Consider the following 26,644-nt stretch of genomic DNA (forward strand, 5'->3'; position numbering starts at 1 on the left):
ACAACAATTTCCATGTACTGGAGTCTTCTAACAAGTATCTTAGTTGTTGTCCTGTCTGTGATGACAGTAATGTCTGACTGAGAGTAGAAACATGGCTCCCTCTCACTGCTGTCCTGTGTGTGTTCTGTAGGGATGAAGTTCCCTGTGGATCTCCTGGCTGATGTTAGCCAGATGGAGCTGGAACGGTTTGCCCACAACTACATGAACAACCTCCTCTACAGCAACCCAGATTTTCCTGAACGCCTCACCCTCTCTGACTCCACCCAGGTAAACGTCTGTGTGCCGTCTGTCGTTCACATGTCAGGTCAATGAGGGCAATAAAAGTAGTGGTTTAGTCATGTACTCATTTAAAGAGTAACTAAACCCCCACACCTCTTTTATCAGTTGAAAAGCAAGCAATATAGTAGTGGATTGCAGTATTATAGTGCTACGGTACTAGATTACAGTAGTTGTGGATTGATTCAGGTCCAGCTCTTGACATTTGAGTGAAGTGTTAAAATTCTACTATTGTGTATGAATATACATAGTGACTGCCACCTAAAGGTTGAAACCTGCTATTACAGTTGAATTTTGTTACTGGCTGATCTGGTAGCAGGAGGCTGCTTTCATCAACAAGCCCCCCCTCCCCGTCACTGCCCCGTCACCGCCCCATCACCATTGATACATTTTTCGCAGTCCAGAGTGGAGGCACTCAAGTCAAAGTGGGTGTGTTTCTCTTTAAGTACATTTTGACCTACTTGTACTTTTCTGGAGTAATTCTGTTTTACGGTGCTTTATACTTCTACCCCACAACATTTTGGAAGCCAATATTGTACTATCTTTTACAGAACTACATTATATGTTACAACATTACTTAGTTGTTATGGCTTTGCAGAATTTGACTTTAATAGAAAGTATTAATCAACTAGTGACTTCTAAAGTCACTAAAATGAGCACCACCAGCTGCAGCATTTAAGAGATGTGCACATTAATGCATCAATAATGATAGTCCAATGATATATTATGTGTTATTCTCTGATGGATCATTCTGCATAATGAGAACTTTCATATTTGGTACTTTACATATCTGTTGATTGTGATATTTATGTTACTCTCACTTGTAACTGAAAAGTAAGAGAGCAGAGTACTTCCTCCTACTGTGCAAAAAAGTCAGCAAGAGCAGCATTTAGTTTAGCTAAAAGTAGTGTCTCAAAATCTTAGGGCAGGGCTCTGATCAAACGAAGCATGTCAGAATTCAGGAGTCACAGAGTAGGCTCAGCTAGGACTCACAGTCCTACAAATATTACAACAAAGAGGACATCTTGCTTTATATTGTATTTGATAAATATATATCATGAAATTAAACAGATGGTAAATTAGACTTACTCATTATCAATCAATATGCTGTTAGGGCTGACACTATAGAGCAGCACCAAAACCAAGCCATTTTCATTTACGAGATCTGGAAAACTGAAGTGACTGAGGAGCTGTTCTTGACAGACATAGACAATGAGATACTGTGCTGTCAGCAGATGGGATCAAAGGCATCAGCTCACCTCTTTCCCCTAGAAACTTGATTGCAAAAACTGTGTTTGTAGTATTTAGACAATTCAGTCAAGGCATTCAGTTATAAAGGCTAACCCTTTAAAACCTGAGCAAAGTGTCATGACTTTGGGGCGGCTGTGGCTCAGAGGTGGAGTGGGTCGTCTTCTAATTGGAAGGTCAGTGGTTCGATCCCCGATTTCTCTGGGCAACATGTCAAAGTATCCTTGGGCAAAATACTGAACCCCAAATTGCTCCTGATGCCGCGTCATTGGAGTGTGAGTGCATGTGATTGATTACTGAGTAGTAGGTGGCACCTTGTATGGTAGCCTCGGCCACCAGTGTGTGAATGGGTGAATGTGACAATGCAGTGTGAAAGCGCTAAAAGTGGTCAGTAAGACTAGAAAAACACTTTACAAGTACAGTCCATTTACCATTTATCAATTACTTCTTTAAAATACATGGTATGAAGTCAATGAGCAACTTGCGAAGAAATGACCCAGAATTTAACAAGAATTTAGGGAAAAATACAGGAAAATTACCAGAAATTTAGCGCATATAAAAACAAAAAAGGAAAGTAAAAAACTCTCTGCCAGAAAATGGTTGAATGCCTCCTCAGGGGTTTGGAGGCAGTTACCATCCTAAGCGAGGGAGTTTAATTATCTTGGTGTCTTGTTCTCAAGTGAGACTAGAATGGAATGTGACATGGATGGTTTGGTGTAGCATCAGCAATGATGGGGATGTTGTGCTGGACCATTGTGGTGAAGAGGGAGCTGAGCCAGAAGGAAAATTTTACGTTTTACTGGTCCGTCTACGTCCCCACCCTCATATATGGTCATGAGCTCTAGGAAGTGACCCAAAGAAAGAGATCACGGATACAAGCAAGATCGGTCAGAGCAAGACGGAAAAGTGTCCCGTTACCATAGTAACTCACTGAGTATGCTTACATGCACAGCGAGAGAGGAGAGAAGGGAGAAGAAAAGACGCTGACTTAAATCACAGCATGACAGAGAAAAAAAACACTGTACAATAATTGTGTGGATATTTCGAACTTGCTGACCTGTCTCGTCAGTGTGCTGCCAATAACCTTGTTTCACCGCAATGTTTTCAGTTATGTATCCTATTTTTGTTTTGGTTTTTTTTGCATGGGAAATGGGTATGGCACAGCAATATCAATGATTTCAAACTCTCACTATTTATTAACTTTTTCTCCTGATGTCGGAAATCCACGATCCGAAATCATTGATATTGCCATGCCATACTAGAGGAAAATAAAAAATTATCTTGGTGTCTTGTTCTCAAGTGAGAGTAGAATGGAATGTGACATGGATGGTTTGGTGTAGCATCAGCAATGATGGGGGTGTTGTGCTGGACCATTGTGGTGAAGAGGGAGCTGAGCCAGAAGGAAAATTTTACGTTTTACTGGTCCGTCTACGTCCCCACCCTCATATATGGTCATGAGCTCTAGGAAGTGACCCAAAGAAAGAGATCACGGATGCAAGCGGCCGAAATGAGTTTCCTCTGTAGGGTGTCTAGGCTCAGCCTTAGAGATAAGGTGAGGAGCTTCAACATGTGGAGGGAGCTCAGAGTAGAGCTGCCACTCCTTCCTGTTGAGGTGGTGTACTCCGATCAGGATCCTCCTTTTCACGTTGTTAGAGGTTTTCTGCCCAACTGGTAGTTTGTCCCAGGGGAGACCCAGAGCAGCTGGAGGAATTATATATCTCATCTGGCCTGAGAACACTTCAGGGTCCAAATAGGAGGAGCTGGAAAGCTTTGATGGGGAGAGGGACATCTGGAGTACTTTGCTCAGCCTGCTGTCCTTGTGACCCTGGATAAGCAGACAGCAATGGATGGTTGGATGATTAGATGGATGGATAGATGGATGGATGGTAAAAAAAACAAAACGTAAAGTGTAAATGACTAGAAAAAGGTGCTTAAACATAGTGATAATACTTGGGGGTGGCCTCTTGCTCAGTAGTAGTGGAGCAGAGCGTCTGCCTCATGTAGTCTGAGTCCTTTGCAGCGGCTCGGGGTTGATTCTAAACTGTGGGTCTTGGCTGCGTGTCATCCTCATTCTCTCACCCCCTTTCCCATCATTCTCTAGCTGCACTGTAGTAAAGGTAATTGAAGAATAATTTTCAATATATAATTTACCCTAATTATAAACGTAGTTGTCTTATTTTCAATAAAATTATAAATATACTAATTTCTTTCAATTTGCAAGACATTTCTTGCTAAGTTGTTTATTGTTTTCCCCCCATGTTTTCAAAAGAATTTAAACCAAAGTGCTCAGGGTCAAAGGTTTAAACACTTGTGAAAAGGCAGTCAGACTTCTCAGTTCCCTGTAAATGGTGTGGTTTATATTGTATATATTGTATATGCACTTTATTCTTATCCAGGTTCCTTGGCTCCTGGTGCACTTGCCTGGTTGTATATTGTGAATGCTGCTATTTGTGTTTTTGTGTGTGTATTTGTAGTTTAAACATGCTGCTCTTTTCTAATTGCCCCTAGTGGGATTAATAAAGTAGTTTGAACTGAATTTAACAGGAAAAGTTGCATCAATCCAGGTTTCAAAGGGTTAATTATTATCAATGAGGAGTCATGTCAATGTGAATAGAAATTTATCACATTGACTTACGGACATACAGACCACAGGGTGGCAGTAATGTTCAGGCCAGAGTGTCACTGAAAAGTTTTATTAGGGTAGCAAACAGGAGAGAGAGGTGCTGGGAAAAGTCCTGTTAGTTAACTTAGTCACTTAGTCTCTGCAACATCAGTCTGCAGGCACAACAGAGGAACTTTGGGCTTGTTCCTGTCAGGACCATGCTGTCAGTAGATCACACTCAGCAGAGGTTTTTTTCAGTGCGGAGTGAGGTGTGGTTAATGTCTATGATTTTGTGTCCTGAGATATCTGTCCGTCTGTCCTCAGGTCACCATAGACATCTCCAGTGTGGGCTTTGTCCCTCTGTATGGATCCAGTGATAAACAGAAAATCCTGGCCCTCTTTTCCCCCACGGACCCATTCACTGCTGTGGCTCTGTACCTGCTGGACCAGTGGTGGCCAGTGGACGACATTCTCAAGACGGCAGACCCTGCTCGAGATGGAGCTTTGGAGGTATGACAAGATGTTTTTCTAGCGAGGAAATCCGCTCTCTCACTATTCATATTCATTTATTCTGCTCACAGAGATCCACTGCACATGATCAGTCAGCATTCTCCATTCCTGTAGGAGCCATTTAGCATGGACCCAATGCTGTTTGCCCACACAGTTCGGCACTTAACAGTCTGAGGGCTGTATTCTGGGGCAGTCTTTAAAATGATCTCAGGTCAACCAGAATATAGGTTTTCACTAGACTGTAAACTCTGCAGTTATAACATGATGTCACATTAGAAATGGCAGACATCTGTTCCACACACTGTAAATTGAATTATGTGTTTGGCCAAATGTGTCACATTAACAGTATATGACATCACACACAATAATAATTCCGATGACCAAAGAAGGATGGAGAGGTTAGACTTGTTATTTTTTTGTCAATAAGTCAAGTCTAAAAAGTTCCACGGCACACTGTTTTGCAATAGTTAAAAAGCCTTTGATAAATGGGCTTAGGGCCGACAACTTAAGAGTCTTCACCGGGGCATGTTGAAAACATGTGGCAGCTCACAGATAAACCAAGGCTGATGTCAGGGCCCAGTCAATCAGAGGAACACTAGATAACTGTTACATATGACGGGCCATGTGGGACATTATTCAGAATTACCTCTCACATTCACATACGAAACCAATATCATTCACACACACAACTGAAAACCACACCCACACACAACTGAAATGCTTTTGCAAACACAACTGAAAACCATTCACACACACAACTGAAATCATTAAACTCACACACACAACTGAAAACCATTCACGCACACAACTGAAAACCATTTACACACACAGCTGAAAACCATACATGCACACAACTGAAAAACATTCACACACACAACTGAAAAACATTCACACACATAACTGAAAACCATACAAGCACACAACTGAAAACCATACACGCATACAACTGAAAACAATACACACACGCACAACTGAAAACCATTCACACACACAAACTAGTGAAATGCTCCCATAAAAACAGCAGAAATTTTCAGTTGAAACGGAAAACATTTCAGTAGAAACCAGAAGGCGGAGTCAAACCAGGAAACGTAAATGGGGGGAAACCGCACCGATGTCTTCCCAAATATCTACAAATAATCTTGCTGAGGCAGCATCTTTACTCAACACCATTTTGGCCTCGCTGAGACCATAAGAACATTGACAAATGCGACAACAGTTGGACAGCAACCAGTCGTTGCAACTCTGAGTGTGGACACGCTGCATTGCCACCTGGCATCCCTCTTTCACCAGGCCAGCAACACAACATGCCGCGGCCAGCTACAGCTCCGGTCAGAGCAAGACGGAAAAGTGTCCCGTTACCATAGTAACTCACTGAGTATGCTTACATGCACAGCGAGAGAGGAGAGAAGGGAGAAGAAAAGACGCTGACTTAAATCACAGCATGACAGAGAAAAAAAACACTGTACAATAATTGTGTGGATATTTCGAACTTGCTGACCTGTCTCATCAGTGTGCTGCCAATAACCTTGTTTCACCGCAATGTTTTCAGTTATGTATCCTATTTTTGTTTTGGTTTTTTTTGCATGGGAAATGGGTATGGCACAGCAATATCAATGATTTCAAACTCTCACTATTTATTAACTTTTTCTCCTGATGTCGGAAATCCACGATCCAAAATCATTGATATTGCCATGCCATACTAGAGGAAAATAGCCCCTCAGAATTTGTTACACTTAACGGCTATTTGCGTCACCAGCAAACAGTACAGGGCCTTTGTGAAGAGCATGCATGTATTTTTGTGTGTGAATGGTTTTCAGTTGTGTGCATGTATGGTTTTTAGTTGTGTGTGTGTGTGAGTGTAATGTTTTCAGTTGTGTGTGTGAATGGTTTTTAGTTGTGTGTGTGAATGATATTGGTTTCATATGTGAATGTGAAAGGGGTAACACTTAACAAAAAAGGTACACAAAAAATGAGTAGTTACTGAGGAATGAATGAGGAACTAACCATTAGTTATGTAGCAGTTATTAATAACTACATTAGAATTTGGATTTTGCACTCATTAAAGTAAAAGGGGCACCACTCTCCGTTTAGGAAAGAATTAAATTTTGAATTATGACAGTTTCAAAACATGTCATCACTTTAATCAATCTCATAGTCTGTACCGTTTATCCTGTATACATTGATCTTGTTTCTCTCAAGAAATAATATCTACAGACAATGACTTGGCCATAAATGAGAATATTTTATTTAGGCTAATAAAATGATGAGTAAATAGAGGGAGTAGTATGACATATAAGGGACAGTGAACAAATGAGAGGGAACCTAAGTGATGTATGTTCAGGTGATGTAAATGATTAATTATGGATGACAGTGGGTAAAAATACGTGACCGTCTTAAGTGTGGATGCGCACTGAACGGTTAATTAGAATTTAGAAATGTGGCATTAAAGCTTCGCTATACGACATCAACTCTGATCACTAAAAAATGTTATTCCGCCTACTTTTGCCGACTTGATTAGACTTCTCGAGGGAGGTCCAGGTCGTCACTTCACTCCAGGGGAGAGCTGCGGCGCGTCTTCCAGACGAGGTGACCCGCTGAAAGGCGGCGGCGGCCGAGCAGGTGGAGTCGGTGTGCTGCGGTCTTTAACTGGCCTCGGTGTTCGCCTCAGTGAACCGGTAAAAGTCTTTAAACAAAGTCCTTAAGGGCGGGCAACGGATGCTGATAGTTTGTGCAGCAGGTGTTGCTTCTAGATCCGTGGCAGAGTTGATGGCGAATCGTGGAGTGTCCTTCTCAATTAAAACTCGCAGAAATAATCAAAAGTAGTCCCATTGGTCTGAGGGAGTCACTTTAAATTATTAATTTGAGTTTACTTAAAACGAATTGCAAAAGTGTCTTTACTGACCAAAAACTGGTCTAAAAAAAAGCATCAAAGAGATTGAAAAAGAAAATGGCTTCAAAAGTTAAAGTTCAGCAAAGCTCTGGTGAGCTGTTGCGGCTCCGCTTATAAAATTGAAGAAAAGAAAAAGCTGCAAGCGCGGATGCACGAGAAGCACCGCGGTAAAAAGGGATTAGAAGCGAAAGAAAGCGAAAGAAGCACAAGAAGCAGCGCTAGAAGTACTGAAGAAGCAGAAGAAGCGCTGAGCTGAGAGCTCACTGAGTTTTTATCTTTGCATTTGGGGTGCAGATGGAAGGCGGGGTTAGCGAACTTTCACGCCGAGCGATCGCACATCTGGCATTAGTTTCTAATGTAATTTAGGAGACATTAATTTCTCTGTACTTTATGATGAATTACGCGATCTAACCCGTTGTGTGTAAATTCACGTATCTCATCACAACTACAGTCTCATCACAGTAATTTCAAATACATGTTAGGAGACCTAAAGGCAATTTATAACGTAACACATGACTCTGAAGATCCTTGAAAGCAGAACGTGTTTGCAGATGCCCACAGGGAAAACTTTTTAGTTTTCTGTGGAACATTTGAGGTTTGTCAAACTGTAACATCAGTGCAAACAGCTAGGTAAAAGAGGATTAACACCATCTTTGATCCAGACCACATGAATGGACAAGACCATCTCTGCATCTGGGGAAATGCTGATGTGGACACAGAAGGACTAAACTCTGGCTGTGCTTCTGGATCTTCTTGGGATTCCAAATGCCTTTCTCTGCCATGCGCCTGGCTGGTGCTGAGGGGCTCAGGAGTAGCTTCTAGGATCACTGCTCACCCTTCCAACCATGCATGTATTGTTGCTAATTTGTTAATTATTTACTTAAGTGTTACTTATTGGGCTTCTTTGTTACACAGTAGGCAGGAGCTGGCAGGATTACATTTCACTGTGATTACATCTGGTCAATAAAGATTGATTGATTGGTTATTAGGTTTTTTTTCTTTTGTTCCGTCACTCATTTTACTAATCAACTAATTTTAGGAGTTACCAAAGAACTGATCATTAACTAATAGTTAGCTCCTCATTCATCCCTTATTAGTTACATCACTCATTTCTTAATGAACTCATCATTAACTAATGATTAGCCACTGTCTGGTATCTGAATGTAAGTTACTCAGTAACAACTAATTTTTTGTGTACCTTATTGTAAAGTGTTACTGTGGGAGGTAATTCTGAATAATGTCCCACACAGCCCCTCATAGTTACAAGTGAGTGTGCACACACTCAGGTCAACTCCAACAAAGCACCAGTGTCCTCAAGACCAGCAACATCAGATACAGCTCACATTTTTACATACAAAAGCATCAATAAAAATATACAAAATTTGTACAGGAAACATGAATCCTCAGTATAGGTTTCCATGCTTTACCACAGCTGATCACCTGTAATGAGAAGAGAGATGACTTGGGAGTGTAAGGTTCGGTGGCTGACAAGAGCAAACGTGCTGCGTATAGAGAAATGAGTTGCATATAGAGAAACGCGCTGCATATACAAAAAACAGTTTTATATACAGAAACACACTGCATATATGAAAACAAATGCAAAAGGAAAAAATCTGTGAGCTGCCACTTGTTTTTATCGCCCTGATGAAGTCTGTTAGTTGAAAGCCTGTTTATTAAAGGCTTTTTAACTTTTGCAAAATAGTGTACCTTCGAATTTTTTGTTTTTGACCTACTGACAAAAGAAAGAACAAGTCTAACCTCTCCCTCCTTTTTTGGTCTTTTTTGTCCTTGAATCAAAAGAGCACCTTTTTTTTTTAAACCTACACATGTGAGGTAGCACTCCTCAGCCAAACTCTTACCAATTTTGATGACTTGAAGGAGGATGATGAATTTTCTTATCCTATCACAATCATGTTTAATGATACTTTTAATGCAGGAAGAAAAATATAAAATAAAAATCTTAATCTATCCATTACAGAAGTATGTCACTGCTGGAAAGATGGACTTTTAATAAAACTAAGCTGTGTATTCAAAAGAGAGTTACAAATATTATTGAGGTAGAAAACGCACATCTACCAGAATGTCCCACTAGTAGGTGATGTAATGTGAACTCATCCATTTGATGAAATGGTGGCCAACTGATAACAACGATCACATATTCAATGGATAAAACATGTCTCTAACAACATTTGAGGAGAGAAATAGACAACACAGTAACAAATGGGGACGATAAGAAACTGTTCCACTGGTACCATCCACATATCTTTTTAATGGAAATGCAAAAAATATGTGCGAAACTGAACTGGACTGCTCAGTGGAAATGCAGCTTTATGTTGCTTTTGGTAATCTAATCTGATCTACATTAAAATAAGAGAGCTGTTGTTTGAAGAAGCAGAGCATCTAATTCTACATGAATTAACGAACGGTGTTAATCACACATTCACTCCATTGAGCGCTCTGAACCTCCGTCTCCCTAGATGGAGTGGCAGAGTGCACTCTGGGATTGCGGTGCTCTGGATAACCTAACAGTACATTCCAACAGCACTCCGAATTTACAAATGTTGCATCAAGTTTTGTTTTTAATACAACAAAATCATACATGGCAGGGTGCCATTATATTAAGTATAACATGTTTTTCTCTGTGTCCCTTAGGTCAAGACAGTAGGGGAGAGAATAGTTTTATACATCCTTAATCGTGTCATCTATAGAGCCAAAGAAATGAGCTCTGAGGAGCTTCCTTTCCTCTGCCACGGAGAAAAAGACCATGCAAAAATCCTCTGGAATAACGGACAGGCTGTTGGCTTCTATTCAGTCAAACCCACAGGTAATCTATCTCCACAGATATACCCCAACTGTTATCTTGTTCTTTGGTCTGTGGTTTCCTTTTTAATTGGATCTATAGCCCCGATTTTCATATACCTATATTTTCAGATACCTGTCAATACATTACCTTCGGAACCTAAAGTAACTCCTACAAACATGTACCTAGACCCTACATGTAGCGTTTCCACTGCAGACAGTACTCTTACATGTGGGCGGAGTTGTTGTCACTCACTGCTCAGTCCAGCAGCACTTGCTGTATTTCTTTGTTCACAGTGATACAGAGTGAAGTCTGCATCCTGTTTATCATGCACAGAACGGAGATGCATGCAAACATTTTCAGAACAAAAAAGAGTCTCTCTCCATGGGATATTTAAAAATAGTCACTTTGTGCATTGAGCCCTTGTCTGACAATAGCAGGGGTTTAGTTCTGCCGCAGTACATTAAAATGACGCTCCGACAGGTTTTTTCTCCCAAGCGAGGAATCTGACTTTTTTTTTTTTGATCCTCAAAGATCCACCTATCACTAAAAGAGTATGTTATCCAAGAGAGACTATAAAAACTTATGGAATGGCCCCATTGTGCCCATTTTGGGGATCATCTTTGTATTTTGGGGTCTACTATAGAATAGGTTTATGTGCTTTAATGTTCAAAAAACACATCATGTGTCTCATGCTGCCCTCTGCTGCAACACCTCTGTCTGAAACAGCTTATGTCCAACCTTCCAGAATCCCAGTCTGCTCTAATTGGTCAGCTGGCTCTCTCTATGCACATTCTTTTCCATTGAGCTGGGCAACTGATGTCATCATGCAGTGCATTGTGGATGTTGTTTGGGTTGGAACTGCCATATTATGTGGCCACCCAGCAAACAAATGTCTAACAATAGGTAACAGGTAGCGGTATCGGTTATTTTATGCAAATTTTTCACTCAGTGTGCTGAAAAGTAGTTCAAAACACAGTGGATTGTACAGGGAAAAACTTTTACCCAATGCAAAAAAATGTTACTTTGAGAAGATTAACATAATCAAAGTGTGGTTTTGCTCCATGCTCCCTAACCCGTCAGCTCACACCACTGGCATTTTGAGTCCATCACAGTGCACCACTGCTGGATCAGCCGGACAACCACAGAGAGGAAATGGCGTGGAACAACTTATAGGGAGTTATGGGAGTGAATGGAGTTATTACTTCTTCTTCTGTACTGATATATTGCACGTGATTCTAATAACCATGGGAATTCCTTGGTCTCGCCACTCCAGCTGATCCTGCAGTGCTGCACTGTGCCGAACTCAAACTGTCACCAGCGGAAGTTGATGGATGAGAGAGCACAGAGCAAAACTGCAGCAGAGGCGTAACACAACGCACATGCAACCGGTGGAAATAGCCTGGGAGGAAGGACTTGTTGTGTCAGTGGTTGTAATGTCACTGCACGACTAACTGTGAATCACAATTTGGACTCCTATAAATGTCCAGGTCATCTACCCAGCCATTGGTAAACTGAACGTGGGCTTCTTAAGATTTAACATTTGGAAACTGGGACACAGTGTAGGCACTAACACCACACACAAGATAACTAAAAATATCGGGGACGTAAGGGGAGGCATCCAGGTCACAAAGCCAGTCTTCTTTTGGTACTTCATAGGGATCTTTTCCATGTAACATTTTTTTGTGTCGGGTAAAAGTTTTTTCCTGTATAATCCACTGTCTTTTGAACTACTTTTCAGCACACTGAGTGAAAAATTAGCCTATCATAACCAATACCGCTGTTACCTATCACCTGTTAGCTATTCATTTGCTGGGTGGCCACAAAATATGGCAGTTCCAACCATTCCAACCATGGATCTATCATAAATCTGGATACAGCCTTTGGGGCGGGGCCTCATTCATTCCTATGAGAGCTGCTCAGTGGCGCATGATGCAGAGATAGCTCTTTTTCCAGGTTTAGAAAATGTGTAAAATACCCATATCTACTGGCCCATAGAGCATACGTAGTAGAGATTAACGGCAGCCAAATGCTGCCGAGCGCGGCCGAGTGTGGCCAAGCGGTTAACTCTCGCCGGCGGGGCAACAGACTTCCCCTCTCTCTTTCTCTTTCCTTTTTGCCATGATTGTATTTTATTTGTTATATACAACATCTATTGCACGTCTCTCTGTCCTGGAAGAGGGATCCCTCATCATCCTCTGCCTCTCTTCCTGAGGTTTCTTCCTCTTTTTTCCCCCCATTACATGGGTTCTTTTTTGGGAGTTTTTCCTTAGGTGATGTGAGGGTCTAAGGGCAGAGGGATGTTGTACACTGTAAAGCCCTCTGAGGCAAACTGTGTTTTGTGATAATGGGCTTTATAAATAAAATTGACTTGACTTGACATGCACTGCATGGTGACGTCATGTTGCCAAGGTCTATTTGTTACATTGTGATGTCACATTGTTGCGGAAGTAAACACTGAAACTCAAACAGGCTGCTTCAGGCAGCTTAGGAGCAGAGAGAGCTCCCTTCTGCTTGGACTTTCTTACTTAGGAGAATTTTAACAAGCACGAAAATGCTACACAAACCAATAAGGGAAAACCCAAAAAGCATAATAGGGCCCCTTCAAGGTGATTTACGTCATCAGGAAACGATGCAAAACCCAGACATCACAGGACTGTGTTCGCAGAGGCAGCAACACCCTTCTCATTAGGTAATATGTAAGTCAATAGTCACCAACATGCTGGCCAATATGGAACATTATTTGTTTTTTTTTATAAACATTTGTTGGTATAAAGTTGTCGTGCTTAATGTTCTGCGCTTATTGATTAATGATTTGATTTTGGGCCAATGTCAGTGTCTATCAGGAGACATAGATGGAATGTTTAAAAAAGTTTGTAGCTGACTAGAAACTCAAGCTGTTGAACCTTCCTACTGGCCTGACAACTATACAGTTAAAAAAAACTGTTTCATTACTGTTGTGGGCTACTACAGTATATACCAATATAACATTCAATAATAAATCATATTCACTTCAGAAATACACTTGCCTCCTGTGTGAAATGTGTGTAGAAATAGGTTCAATTTTAATTTCTCCCATAATGGTGGTATTTGGAGAGCCAAATATTGTATGAGGTGGTACATAGTTTAAAAAGTTTGAAAACCACCATCTTCTCTGTACTTACTGCTGCCTAATGCTCTGTTGTTTCAACCACTGTGTGATATTCAGAGCAAAGTGTTTGTTTGCATTCATACAAAAGTTTTTTTAGTCCATTTGCTATGACTGATATTAGCTCATTCCTGTCTATCCTCATGAGTATGCTTTGTGTTTCTCTTGTAGGCAGTGTTTATAATTCTTTTTCAACCAGAAGCTATCAGCTCCCTGTCATGGACTCTATATTTGTGAGAAAGTGTCAGCGTGGTAAAGGTTTTGGCCTCCAGATGCTGGAGGACTTTGTGCTCAGTTTCGAAGAGGACAGTCTGGGGTTTAGGTACCCCCTCACAACATCCATGTATAAAGGTACATGAGTCCACCGTATTGACGTGTACAGCATGAATCTCTGATAGAAGCATGATTAGTGCATTACTGTCAACACACTCCTCCTTGTTCCTAGTGTGTGAGAAGTACCTGTGTCAGTACCCAGAAGACAAGGACCTGCTGTGGGAGGTGGAGGGCATAGGTGGGCCCAAACAGAGGACCAATATTGCCAGTAAGATCCAGGCAATGGAGCAGTGTGGTAAGAATGGACAGAAACTGCACTGTATAGCTGGACCATTAACCCTTTGAAACCTATATCAACATCACTTTTCTTGTGCTGCATTCAGACACCTTTTACAAGTAATTACACCTTTGAACCTTGAGCATATTGGTGCGGTTTCTCTCAAAAACATGGGAAAAAGGCAATGAGCAGCTTGTCAAGAAATGTACCACAAATTGTAAGAAATTAGTAGATTTAGAAAATTATCAATAAAGCCAGTATATGTGTATATAGAAAAATGTTTCCAAGAATGATTTGAATTTTTAAGCTGTTTTTTTTCAGATAATTTCTTTTTTTTTCTAATTTCTGCATCATTTCTTTTTTAGTTAATAATTTCTTTCTTTTGAAAGGAATAAAGCCAATTTGCCCAGGTTTCAAAGGGTTACGTCCCCCATGCATCAAAAGATTTGACACCATAGAGATTGTATTTTCAGTCATCTTGAAATTGTCTAACAAATGTCTGCAAAATTTTCTTTGAGTGTACTTTTCAAAGCCTTCAAATACTGCCTGTGTATCTCTGTTTCTCAGCAGTTTCCAAGAGTCTTACCTTTACAGAGGAATCACTGATGATCACTGAAATGGCTGAAAAGGGTGTGGTGATAGAGGCAATTACCAGGAGTAGTGGCTCAAAACGAAGAAAAACGGGAGAGAAGATTGCAGAGGACAAGTCAGAAAAAGTCCTCAGGTCTGTAAGAATATATTTTTTGTTCTTGCTTATCAAAACTAATCTGTTAAAAGTGGAAGATCATTTTTGACTTTGAAAACAATATACTATAAATGTTTTATATTTTAAAATACCAATGTATATTATGTTTTGAAAAGTAAGTGTAACTCTAGGTCTACCTAAAAGCTTTCAATTGCATCTTATGGTTTTCATCATGTGTGGGTCATGTAGCACCTGTGTATGTCTCTTCTCAAAGATGGAATGGTTTTCTGGTGTCAAATGAAAGTGCCTCTATATCTCTCTCCTGCCGTCCACTCACTCCTGCAAGACAGTTAATGGACCTGCACTTGCTTCTCTTATTGGACCATTCCAAGCGCTTCCAGGCTACGAGTCACATTCACCCATTCATGCACTCATTTACACACTGGTGACTGAGGTGCCATCTGCTACTCAGTTTTTAAAAATTCATACACAATCACAATTTTGGTTTCTTACCCAAGGATACTTAGATATGTGGACTGGACGAGCTGGGGATCAAACCACAACTTTGACCTCTTCCAGTATCCACTGGAAGAGGTCAAAGTTCAGCAGGAATCAGCAGACATCAGGAGAGAGATCTGACACCAGAGACCATCTTTGAACCAGAGACAGGAGAATTTTATATTGACAATTGCTGTGTCAACTGAGATTTTTCACTAACAACTGAGCCTGCTACATCCATCGAGGAAGACCACAGAATGAGGATGATGGAGGACTTTAAGGTCAAGGACAGGTTCATAATTTTTCAGGTCTGTCTGAGAACAATAGTCAGGCACCCATATGAACATTGGAGGTCTTACTTTTTACTCATAATTTTGCACAAACAAATCCCACATGGTATTCTTACTCATCTTAGTGATACAATGAAATGAATATGATCTTAAACTGGATCTATGTGCCAGGCAATTAGCAAAGGGAAATGCCCTAATAAACAGGCAGCATATTATATTAATAATATAGCTATATTAGAACTATATTAGTAATATTGAATTGTGGGTAACACTTTCTGTAAAGACCACATCTATAATACATGATGAAGGCATTCATAGTAAATTATAATGCATTCATAATGCTTTATGAATACACTCATAAACACACATAATGCTTACTGATGCGCTATATCAGCATTCATAAAACATTCTAGATTTGACTTGCAATCATTTATAAGTGGCAAGGGTCTTATGGATGCTCTTGACCTGTTATAAATTAGAGTTTGATTGCTGGGGCTTATAATGCATTATAAATATTTATACTCAATTATTCACACATCAACAATCAACTGTAGTAAGGACTCCTACAATGATATGGCAGTCTATGCTATATCATAAGTTATCATTGTATGTGTTAAGTGAGGTATGTATTGATGCATTAAAAATAATTTATGCTTCATCATAATGTTTCATTGTAGGTGTTAAGTAAAGTGTCATAATTTCCATGCATTTACAAGAATATATGCCACGTCATAAGTGATTAATGCATACCATACACTAGAATGTTTTAATGTTTTAATTAGCTGCTGTTTTTTATCAACTAGAGAGTGGAAGGTTAAGTTGACCTTCTACATTAGTAATTCGACCTTCTTCAATGTTTGTAATTCTCAAATTGGCATATTGATCACTTGCTTCAACTTTTTCAGAGCATAATCTACAGAGATATTTTGCTTGTGGTAAAGTTTTAGAGCATGGATTTCAAAAGTGGATATTTTAAATGAGTATAGCGTGTGCGCGCACACACACACACATTTTTTCAATCGACGTAGTGACTTGAATTTAGACCTTTTTTGCGACTTGTTGCCCAGCTCTTCTTGCAGCAGCACAGCCTCTCTCTCTCTATCCTGTGTCTCTGTGTGCACAAAAGCAGGATAAAGAAAGCAACCAAGTTTAAACCACTTCAGACTCGAAACAGTGCTTCCTTGGCTCTGGGAACAAGAATGTTGGTTTAAAAAAAAAGAGCAGGACCTTGTAACCAACAAACTGTGGTGTAAAAGATCCAGATCCAGACACTCAGGATGGTTTGCAAAGCATAAAAGGCCTTTAATTCAGAAGGCTATAAACATTAAAAATACACCTGTATACGCCACATTTTTTTTGGTTACAAGTTGCTGTTTCAAGTTTATTAATATTGGACATGTCTCGTGCCCAAATTGCACCAAAGTCGACAATGTACATCCCTAGGTTTCTGGGTCTCCAGAAATACACCAACAAATGTGAAATAGATTGAATGATTGGTTCCCAAGATATGTCAAGGGCACAGAGACATGCACACACACATATAGAGATTCCCTTTTTTTTAAGTCAGTTAGTTAGATTACCTCTTTTTGTAGCTGTCCCTCCACCATAACACAGTAAAGGAGAAGGGAATCATTTCTGCACACAACTGTGACTTTTTCAATGGACACATAGTAGGATCTTGAAAATGTATTACAGTGAACAGTGTACATGTGGGCAAGTTAGTGTTGTTTATGACAGACTTTAAGAAAGTGAAGCTTTCCTGCTTTTGTTTACACAGCTTAAGTGAAGACAAATAATTTTTGTTACTGGAGATAAGTATAGTAGATATACTCATCTCCAGTAACAGGAGATAGTATTGTTGTAGAGTAGATCCATTCGTTGAACTGGCACTTCACTACAGCTGAATCATGAAGAGTAGATTCTCATATAGAATTCAGAGGACAGCAGCAAATTCATTCCTGAAAGCAAAAAAGTTTATTTTCTGTCATGACTGTTTTGGCAAGAAGGTTGAAAAGTGGTAACAAAAGTATGCTCTGCGTTGTCACATCATAAAATCCTTACACTAATTAATGCTTGAAATCAACAAGTGATGTCTAACTGTCTTTTAGAATTGAGGATATTGAAGCAGAAACCCCCGGAGAGGAGAATGTTTCTGCACAAAAGGAGACAGATCTGCATCGTGTCTCTGAGTTGGTGCAGACTGAGGTTTGTGTAAGGAAAGCTCTTTATGCATACATCTGTACACAACCAGCACAACAACTTATTTTTGAATTACTATGTTAATTTTTAGGGTATGATCAGTGTGGCCCCTGAAGAAAGAGGAGAGGATACAGTTGATACTACAACTGAACAAGATCTAGAAGAAATCCATGTTACATCAGCATCCATGACTGAGGAGCCACAAGTAGAAGATAAGGTACCACAGGATCTGACGAGTATTTACGGTGAACCCCCGATAACAGTTGAGAATGTGGCATCAGAAATAGAGGGACCAGAGGAAGAGGATCAGAGGGAAGACACTACAGTGCTGGTAGTTTCTGAAGAAGTTTTAGAGAGACACAAGGAAGCAGAGACTCTAGACAATGTGGGAGAGGGAACTCAAATTGAGAACACTGATGAAGAAAAGGTTACACAACAAGAGGTAAGCCTGTCAACACATGCATCGTCAGAGGATAAGGAAGCTCTAAAGGCCATAAAAACTGTCAAGAGTAAAGCCCCTAGATGGAGATCTAAGAGGCAGCCCAACCTACAGGAGGGGGTGGCGGAGAAATCTCCAGCTAACGATGGAAGGATAGTTTTGAGAGGAAGAACTGTTAGGTACACACCAAAACGCAAATATACCCAACACAGCCAGAAATTAAGTAAAGAAGTAGAGAACGAGGTTGATGAGGAGGAAGAGGAGAACAAAGTTCCTACAGCTGAAGAAGTGGAGGGGTTAGCTTTAACCGAGGGAGAAAAGGAGGAAATGACCACTGTGAAAGAGGATGTAGTTACTGTGGAAGAATTAAGCAAGGAAAAGCAACAGCTTGAAGATGAACAGCTGGTGAATGAAGAGCCTGGGGTGGAAGACACTATGGTGAAGGCAAGTTTCATAGAGCTTCCAGATAAAGCAGAGACTGAACTCACAAAAGAAAATGAGGATGAAAAAGTAACAGATGAATCTGAGAGAGAACAAAAGGGAAGGAAGGTAGAAACATCAGTGACACAGGATAAACGAGATGCCTCTCCTGATGAGATACAGGAGCCCCCTGCTGTACAGAAGAGAGCTTTGAGAGGCAGACCACCTAAATGTAAGCCCACAAAACAAAGCAAAAAACATGAGAAACAGGAGGTGGAGCCCACAGATGAAGCCGATCAGGGAACAGGAGGATCTGCGAGTGAAGAGAGTGCAGATCAACAACCAACAGACACAAAGATTGATGAACACCACAAGGAGGTACAAGAGGAGAGTGTTGATAAAACAGAAGAAAAGATATCAACTGAGGAACTGACTGTTGTGAAGGAAGGTAGAATTCTAAAGTCTGACAAGACCGCAGAGGATGTTATACCCTCAACTGAGGTGAATGTGGAGGAAGAGTTAGAAAAAGAAACTAGTCCTGCTGAAGAGACTGGAGGAGAGGAAGAAGAGGCATCACAGAAATTGCCTGAGGAGAAAGGAGAGGAGATAGAGGCAGAAGAAAGGAGTGTGGAAAAACAGAAAAACAATGTGGAAGAGGAAAAAGTTGAGAGTGCAGCTGGAGGAGAATCTGCAGTAGGAGATGCAGAGCAGGTGGAGGATGCCTCGACAGAGGAAGCAGCAGTGCTTGAAGAGGAGGACAACAGAGTAGAAGCTGCTGATGAGATTAATGCTGACACAGTCCAGATTTCATCAGCTGAGGAAGAGGAAACCACAGTCACAGAAGAATGTGTAACTGCTGTAGAAGTGGAATCTGACACTGCTGTTAATGAAGAAGAGGCTGAAGATGCATCTGTGGCAGCAGTGGAAGAAACACGTCAAAAGGATGAGGACAAAGAGCAGAATATGTCAGAGGATGAGGAGGAACCTATAGTGATTGGAAAGAGAGTTTTAAGAGGGAGGTCAGTTCCTTCAGTAACAATCACACCCAGACGCCGCAGTGCTAAAGTTCGAAAAGCAGAGGAGTCTTTGAGTGATGAAGAAAAGACCTCTCCATCAGCTCAGGAGAAAGAAAATACAGAGCCAGAAGCTGAGATGGAAAAAGTTGAAGCTGTGGCAGAGGAATCACCCACAGAGCCAGAGAAAGTCAAAGAGGAACAGTCTGCTGTTTCAAAGACATGTGCAGATGGAAAGGGAGTGGCTTCTGTTGAGGAAAGTGCTGAAGAGACACCTAATGCAGACAAGGGATCAATTACTGATGAGGAAGAAACACCAACTGTTGAGACAGGAGTTCTGACCAGTGGTGAAAAGACAGTGAGAGCCACAGGAAGCAAAACCACAAAAAGAAAAAATGATGAGCAAGAAGAGGTGACTGGTGAGAAAAGTGCAGAAAAAGATGATGAGAAGGGAAGGAGGTCAGCTGCTGCAACAGATAGACGTAAATCCAAAAGAGCTCGCACACAGTGTCAGACAAAGGAAGAGGGAGCAAAAGAAACTAGTCCTGCTGAAGAGACTGAAGCTGTGGCAGAAGCTGTGGCAGAGGAATCACCCACAGAGCCAGAGATAGTCAAAGAGGAACAGTCTGCTGTTTCAAAGTCATGTGCAGATGGAAAGGAAGTGGCCCCTGTTGAGGAAAGTGCTGAAGAGACACCTAATGCAGACAAGGGATTAGTTACTGATGAGGAAGAAACACCAACTGTTGAGACAGGAGTTCTGACCAGTGGTGAAAAGACAGTGACCACAAAAAGAAGAAATTGTGAGCAAGAAGAGGTGACTGGTGAGAAAAGCGCAGAAAAAGATGAGCTGGTGGTAGAAACAAGAGTTCTGAGGAAGGGAAGGAAGTCAGCTGCTGCAACAGATAGACGTAAATCCAAAAGATCTCGCACACAGTGTCAGACAAAGGAAGAGGGAGCAAAAGAAACCAGTCCTGCTGAAGAGACTGAAGCTGTGGCAGAAGCTGTGGCAGAAGCTGTGGCAGAGGAATCACCCACAGAGCCAGAGATAGTCGAGGAGGAACAGTCTGCTGAAGAAGTGGAGGGGTTAGCTTTAACCGAGGGAGAAAAGGAGGAAATGACCACTGTGAAAGAGGATGTAGTTACTGTGGAAGAATTAAGCAAGGAAAAGCAACAGCTTGAAGATGAACAGCTGGTGAATGAAGAGCCTGGGGTGGAAGACACTATGGTGAAGGCAAGTTTCATAGAGCTTCCAGATAAAGCAGAGACTGAACTCACAAAAGAAAATGAGGATGAAAAAGTAACAGATGAATCTGAGAGAGAACAAAAGGGAAGGAAGGTAGAAACATCAGTGACACAGGATAAACGAGATGCCTCTCCTGATGAGATACAGGAGCCCCCTGCTGTACAGAAGAGAGCTTTGAGAGGCAGACCACCTAAATGTAAGCCCACAAAACAAAGCAAAAAACATGAGAAACAGGAGGTGGAGCCCACAGATGAAGCCGATCAGGGAACAGGAGGATCTGCGAGTGAAGAGAGTGCAGATCAACAACCAACAGACACAAAGATTGATGAACACCACAAGGAGGTACAAGAGGAGAGTGTTGATAAAACAGAAGAAAAGATATCAACTGAGGAACTGACTGTTGTGAAGGAAGGTAGAATTCTAAAGTCTGACAAGACCGCAGAGGACGTTATACCCTCAACTGAGGTGAATGTGGAGGAAGAGTTAGAAAAAGAAACTAGTCCTGCTGAAGAGACTGGAGGAGAGGAAGAAGAGGCATCGCAGAAATTGCCTGAGGAGAAAGGAGAGGAGATAGAGGCAGAAGAAAGGAGTGTGGAAAAACAGAAAAACAATGTGGAAGAGGAAAAAGTTGAGAGTGCAGCTGGAGGAGAATCTGCAGTAGGAGATGCCGAGCAGGTGGAGGATGCCTCGACAGAGGAAGCAGCAGTGCTTGAAGAGGAGGACAACAGAGTAGAAGCTGCTGATGAGATTAATGCTGACACAGTCCAGATTTCATCAGCTGAGGAAGAGGAAACCACAGTCACAGAAGAATGTGTAACTGCTGTAGAAGTGCAATCTGACACTGCTGATGTCACTGGTGTGGCAGATGACGCGACACAAGAGCCTGACACTGTTGCTGCCGCTTTGGAAACGATAGTTACTGATCCAGTTCCAGATGAGACTGTTGTACCTGCAGCAGAAGAGCCTCAGAAAAAGAACATTAACTCTGAAATCCCCAAGCTCCAGAAAGCCACGATCATCTTAGTCGACATAAAAAAAACCTGCTGTCATCTTCGTGTAAAGCAGGCAGAGGAAGGACCAGCTGATGGAGAGTGTGCAGCTCCAGAAAAACAACAGGAAGAGGAGAATGAAGGTGAACAGGTGACCATGAAACAAAAATCCTCTAATGCAACTGTAGAGGCAGGTACTGTTGAGAAGGAAGTGCTTGAAGAAGACAATTCTGAAAAAGAAAAGAAAGAATCTGCCATTGTGAATGAGGAAAAAAGTGATGCAGGAGAAGCACTAGTCATTGAAACAAGCGTTCTTCAGAGTGGAAAAGAAACAGTCAAATCAAATAGAGGCAACCAGCAAAAGGACGAAGACGACACTGGTGAGGGTATAACTGAAAAGGAGGTGGCTGAAGTGATTGGAAAGGGAGGCACTGATGAGGTGGAAGGAGAGATGGAGTCTGTGGCAAATTATGCAGTCATAGCAACAGTTCCACTGGAGAATAAACAGTCTGAGATATGTGCAGATAGAGAGGCAGATATTCCAGCAGGAGGTGATGCTGAAGACAGTCTTCCACCAGCTCAGGTAGATAAAGCAATGAGCTTTGAGCAAGAGGTATCAGTTGTTGAAACCAGAGCTCTGAAATGTGAAACCAAATCAAGCACAGCTACACCAAGACACAGAAGAACCAGAGGCGGAAAGCAAGGGGATGCACAAGAAGCTGAAAACAGTGAAGAACCACCAGTGACAACAAGAACACTGAGATCTGGGAGGAGATCTGCCTCTAATGCACAGAAAGGCAAATCCAGAAGAAGTAAAAAAATCCAAGAAGATGAGCCAAAGGTAGAAGAGGAACTTAAAAGTTTTGATGAAGCTGTTGAAAAGACAGATAAAGAGAGAGAGGGAAAAAATGAGGAGATAATAGAAACAGTTAGTGAGGAAGCTGCATCTGAGAGAGTGGAAAGCTTACAGCCAGAAATAGATATGGAAGAAGGTGAAGCAGTTGTAGCGCAAAAACAAGATGTAGTGGAAGAGCAATCAGAAACTATACCCAAAACATTTGCAGAAAGGGAGCCAGAGGCCTTAGGTGAAGAATGTGATGAAAGCTGGAAAGCTGGACAGGCAGCTGCTGCAGATGATTTAGTTCAAGGAGAGACTGACACACCATTACCCATACCCGCCAATGACTCCGCTACACTTCCGCCAAGTGAAGAAGAGGTAACACCTTCAGCAGAGGAGCAACAGCTTGAGGAAAACGCACCCCAGCTTTCTGATCTCCGAACAATGACTGTGGTTTTAGTGGACACTAAAACAAAAGAGGAGCAGAGGGAAGAAACAATTGCACAGAAGAATGTTTGTGGGTCCCCTGAGCTGGAGAAAGTGACAGTGGAAGAGCAAGGTTATAAGGATCAAGTGGAAATAGTCACAGAACAAGACACAGGAGAAGGGAGAGCTGAGGAGACAGCAAAAGAAGCGGAGGCTAAATCTGCAAATGATGATCAGGAACCTTCAGTCACTGAAACCAGAACACAGAGAAATAAAAAGCAAGAAGTCAAAGCCACACCCAGATCCAAAGTACCAAGAAGAAGAAAGAAAAAAACTGAACTAGAAAAGGAAGAAGCTTTAGAAATTCAGAAAGAAGAACCAGCAGTCCAAGGACGGGCTCTGAGGAGGGGAAGAATGTCTATTCTTGTGGCACAAAGATGCTCAACAAAAACAACCTGCAAGCAACTCAAGGAAGGAGAGGAAGCAGAGGATGGAGAGAAATCTACAGAAGTTCAGGAGAGAGAGAAAGAAGAGAAACAACAGCAGTTTACTCACAGGGAGAAGGGAGAGGGGGCCAAAGAAGGGGATGCAGCTGAACAAATGGAAAATATAGACGCAGACATAGACAAAGAGGAAACTGTGACAGAGGAAGCTGTCATCCAAGAAGATGCTCCAGAGGAGGAACAGGTCAACAGTACTGAGACAGTTGGGAATGACAACACAGAGGCTTCAGTTGGACAACTTGCTGAGGGGAAGACCTCAGATGATGCAGAGGAAGCAGTCACAACACAAGATATAGATGAGAGGGAACAGCCAACCTCCGCATCTAAAAGGGTGAAAAGTGCAGCTGGAGAAATTGCACAAGAGACACCGTTGACAGCAAAGGATGACAAGGCAAAATGTGTGCCCCAGAAGGAAGAAGCATCAATTATTGAAAAAGCTCAAAGAAGTGGTGAAAAGACAGTGAGAGCCACAGGAAGCAAAACCACAAAAAGAAGAAATTGTCAGCGAGAAGAAGTGACTGGTGAGAAAAGCACAGAAGAAGATAAACTGGCGGTAGAAACAAGAGTTCTAAGGAAGGGAAGGAGGTCAGCTGCTGCAACAGATAGACGTAAATCCAAAAGAGCTCGCACACAGTGTCAGACAGAGGAAGAGGGAGCAAAAGAAACCAGTCCTGCTGAAGAGACTGGAGTAGAGGAAGAATCGCCTGAGGAGAAAGAAGAGGAGATAGAGGCAGAGGAAAGGAAAGACGATGTGAAAGAGGAAAAAGTGGAAAGTGCAGCTGGAGGAGAATCTGCAGTAGGAGATGCAGAGCAGGTGGAGGATGCCTTGACAGAGGAAGCAGCAGTGCTTGAAGAGGACAACAGAGTAGAAGCTGCTGATGAGATTAATGCTGACACAGTCCAGATTTCATCAGCTGAGGAAGAGGAAACCACAGTCACAGAAGAATGTGTAACTGCTGTAGAAGTGGAATCTGACACTGCTGTTAATGAAGAAGAGGCTGAAGATGCATCTGTGGCAGCAGAGGAAGAAACACATCAAAAGGACGCGGACAAAGAGCAGAATATGTCAGAGGATGAGGAGGAACCTATAGTGATTGGAAAGAGAGTTTTAAGAGGGAGGTCAGTTCCTTCAGTAACAATCACACCCAGACGCCGCAGTGCTAAAGTTCGAAAAGCAGAAGAGTCTTTGAGTGATGAAGAAAAGAACTCTTCGTCAGCTCGGAAGAGAAAAACTACAGAGGTAACACCAACTCGCACATCTAAGCGCCTCAGCAGGTTTTAGGATGTTCTGATGATTGACTTACATAATAATGTAAGTATTGGTGTTGATACCTGATGTCTGGATGTATGCTTTTGTAGTGTGCAGGCTTACAGTGTAAACAAACTATTGTATAGTTTTAGTCATGATTTAAAGGTGACGATTGGTTTTGAAATGTCAATTAATGAACGTAAACACCCTTTTTGTATCAGATCCCTCAGAGTTTTGGTCGGTAGAAGCAGTATGGTGAGTCATGTTGGGTGATGGTAGATGTTGTTGTGTAGCTCACATTATTGAGTGTGCACACTGTTTTCATCATTCCTCTGCTTGTGCCACTGCTATTACCTTTAGCATTTCTCCTGTAAGTTGCTCTCAGTGTGAGCGAGGCTCCTCGTCCCTCATGGCCCTGCAGGGAAGAAGTGGCTATAGATGACAAATGGCAATATCTTTTTACTGTTACAACTTGTGACCACAGTGGCCGCTGTGCTTAAGTTACATATTTTTGTTTTAAACCCACTCTGTCTGCAATCCAGAAATGCAATTAATCACTTCTGTGCTCCTTTACACCGGGGGACACTGTGGCTCACAACTATTTTCACCAGCATCTTCTATTTTTCTACAAACAAAAACCTATGCTATCATGATCATTTGAAAAACATATAAATTCTACACAATGTGGCTTTAAAAGACCTCGGATCTTCTGCAAACTTTTCACAGGTCTGACATACTTATTTATGCTCATTCTTTGTAAAATTGCCTTTTACCAGTTTGTATGTGAACTTTGTTTCAAAGAGAAAACACAATCTAATGGGCCCTCATTAGATTTATTTTACTTTTACTTTTACTCTAAAAAAGCCATAATTTGCATTTGAACTGAAATTCGTACATGAGGAATATTAATAGTTTTATATTGTAAATATTTTAAATTTTATATTTCATGAAAAATGTGAATGTCCAGATTGCATTGTGTTATGCAAAACATATTTCAACTGCAGGTGTTGTGATTATCTTAACCAGCAATATGCAACAAAATCTAAGGAGAATTATGGTGAATTTGTGAAATGCTCCATCAGATTTAGAAAGGACACTACAGTCAGAACCAGTCAGTATGTCATGGTTGCATTTATTTTTTCTTTATAGAATTTGTTTACTTTGATTTAAAAAGAAATTACCAGAACATGTTCTTTCTTTGCAACTATCAGCAGGTCTTAATATTACCATGTTCATTTTACAATTAGAGATTTTAACTTGGAGATCCAACTAACATGTACTCACCTCAGTGTTACACTTTTCACTAACATTGTGAACTGAATTATGTTTCTGTTGTTTTCAATAATGTGATATCATTTAGTCAACATTATACATTGTCTAATCAATGTGAGTGTTCATTTTGTTAGTCGTATTATTTTGAAGCTAACATTTATTTGGCTGTGTAATGTAAAACTGTGATTTCACACATGTATTCATGCTTAATAGCAGATGCCAGTTAGGGTCATTAACTCAGATTTTCTGTGTGGACTAACCTTTGGCTGCAGAGTTATTTTTCCATGAATTAAAATGGTGACAAAAACATTTTTGAAGATTTTATTTCAGCTGTCGTTTGCTGTTTTTTTAGGCCTAACACTGAGTTTCACTGGAATTTATTTTCGATTAGATGCCACTTATTTATTATTAATTTGCTGTCTTCATGAATGTGATTGCTGATTATTCATCAAATGTTTTTGTAAACATAACAATGCAATTTCATTCTTTTTAAGTTAACTTAGACTAAAAATATATCTCCCCTCCTTATGTGCAAGGATTTTTGCAACATGGAATG

General features: G+C 41.1%; 1 protein-coding gene across 2 annotated transcripts in view; it reads left to right on the forward strand.

Moving 5' to 3' along the window:
- The window catches only part of LOC121943972 (uncharacterized), a 37,085-nt gene extending 10,688 nt beyond the window's left edge, over window positions 1–26,397 (forward strand). Inside the window, exons 2-9 of one of the 2 annotated variants that reach the window (XM_088077243.1) lie at window positions 131–267; window positions 4,451–4,636; window positions 10,179–10,350; window positions 13,646–13,825; window positions 13,920–14,042; window positions 14,592–14,748; window positions 17,606–17,702; window positions 17,788–26,397. In XM_088077243.1, coding sequence (XP_087933369.1) covers window positions 133–267; window positions 4,451–4,636; window positions 10,179–10,350; window positions 13,646–13,825; window positions 13,920–14,042; window positions 14,592–14,748; window positions 17,606–17,702; window positions 17,788–24,849 — 8,112 coding nt within the window. In that variant the 5' untranslated portion in view covers window positions 131–132 and the 3' untranslated portion in view covers window positions 24,850–26,397. The remainder of the gene's footprint in view (window positions 1–130; window positions 268–4,450; window positions 4,637–10,178; window positions 10,351–13,645; window positions 13,826–13,919; window positions 14,043–14,591; window positions 14,749–17,605; window positions 17,703–17,787) is intronic. The other variant, XM_088077244.1, reaches the window with a different exon arrangement.
- Window positions 26,398–26,644: the final 247 nt, after the last annotated feature.

Source organism: Plectropomus leopardus, chromosome 4, assembly GCF_026936395.1.
Source record: "Plectropomus leopardus strain MGB_pleo_1.0 chromosome 4, ASM2693639v1, whole genome shotgun sequence".
In the NCBI taxonomy this organism is placed as follows: Eukaryota; Metazoa; Chordata; class Actinopteri; order Perciformes; family Serranidae; genus Plectropomus; species Plectropomus leopardus.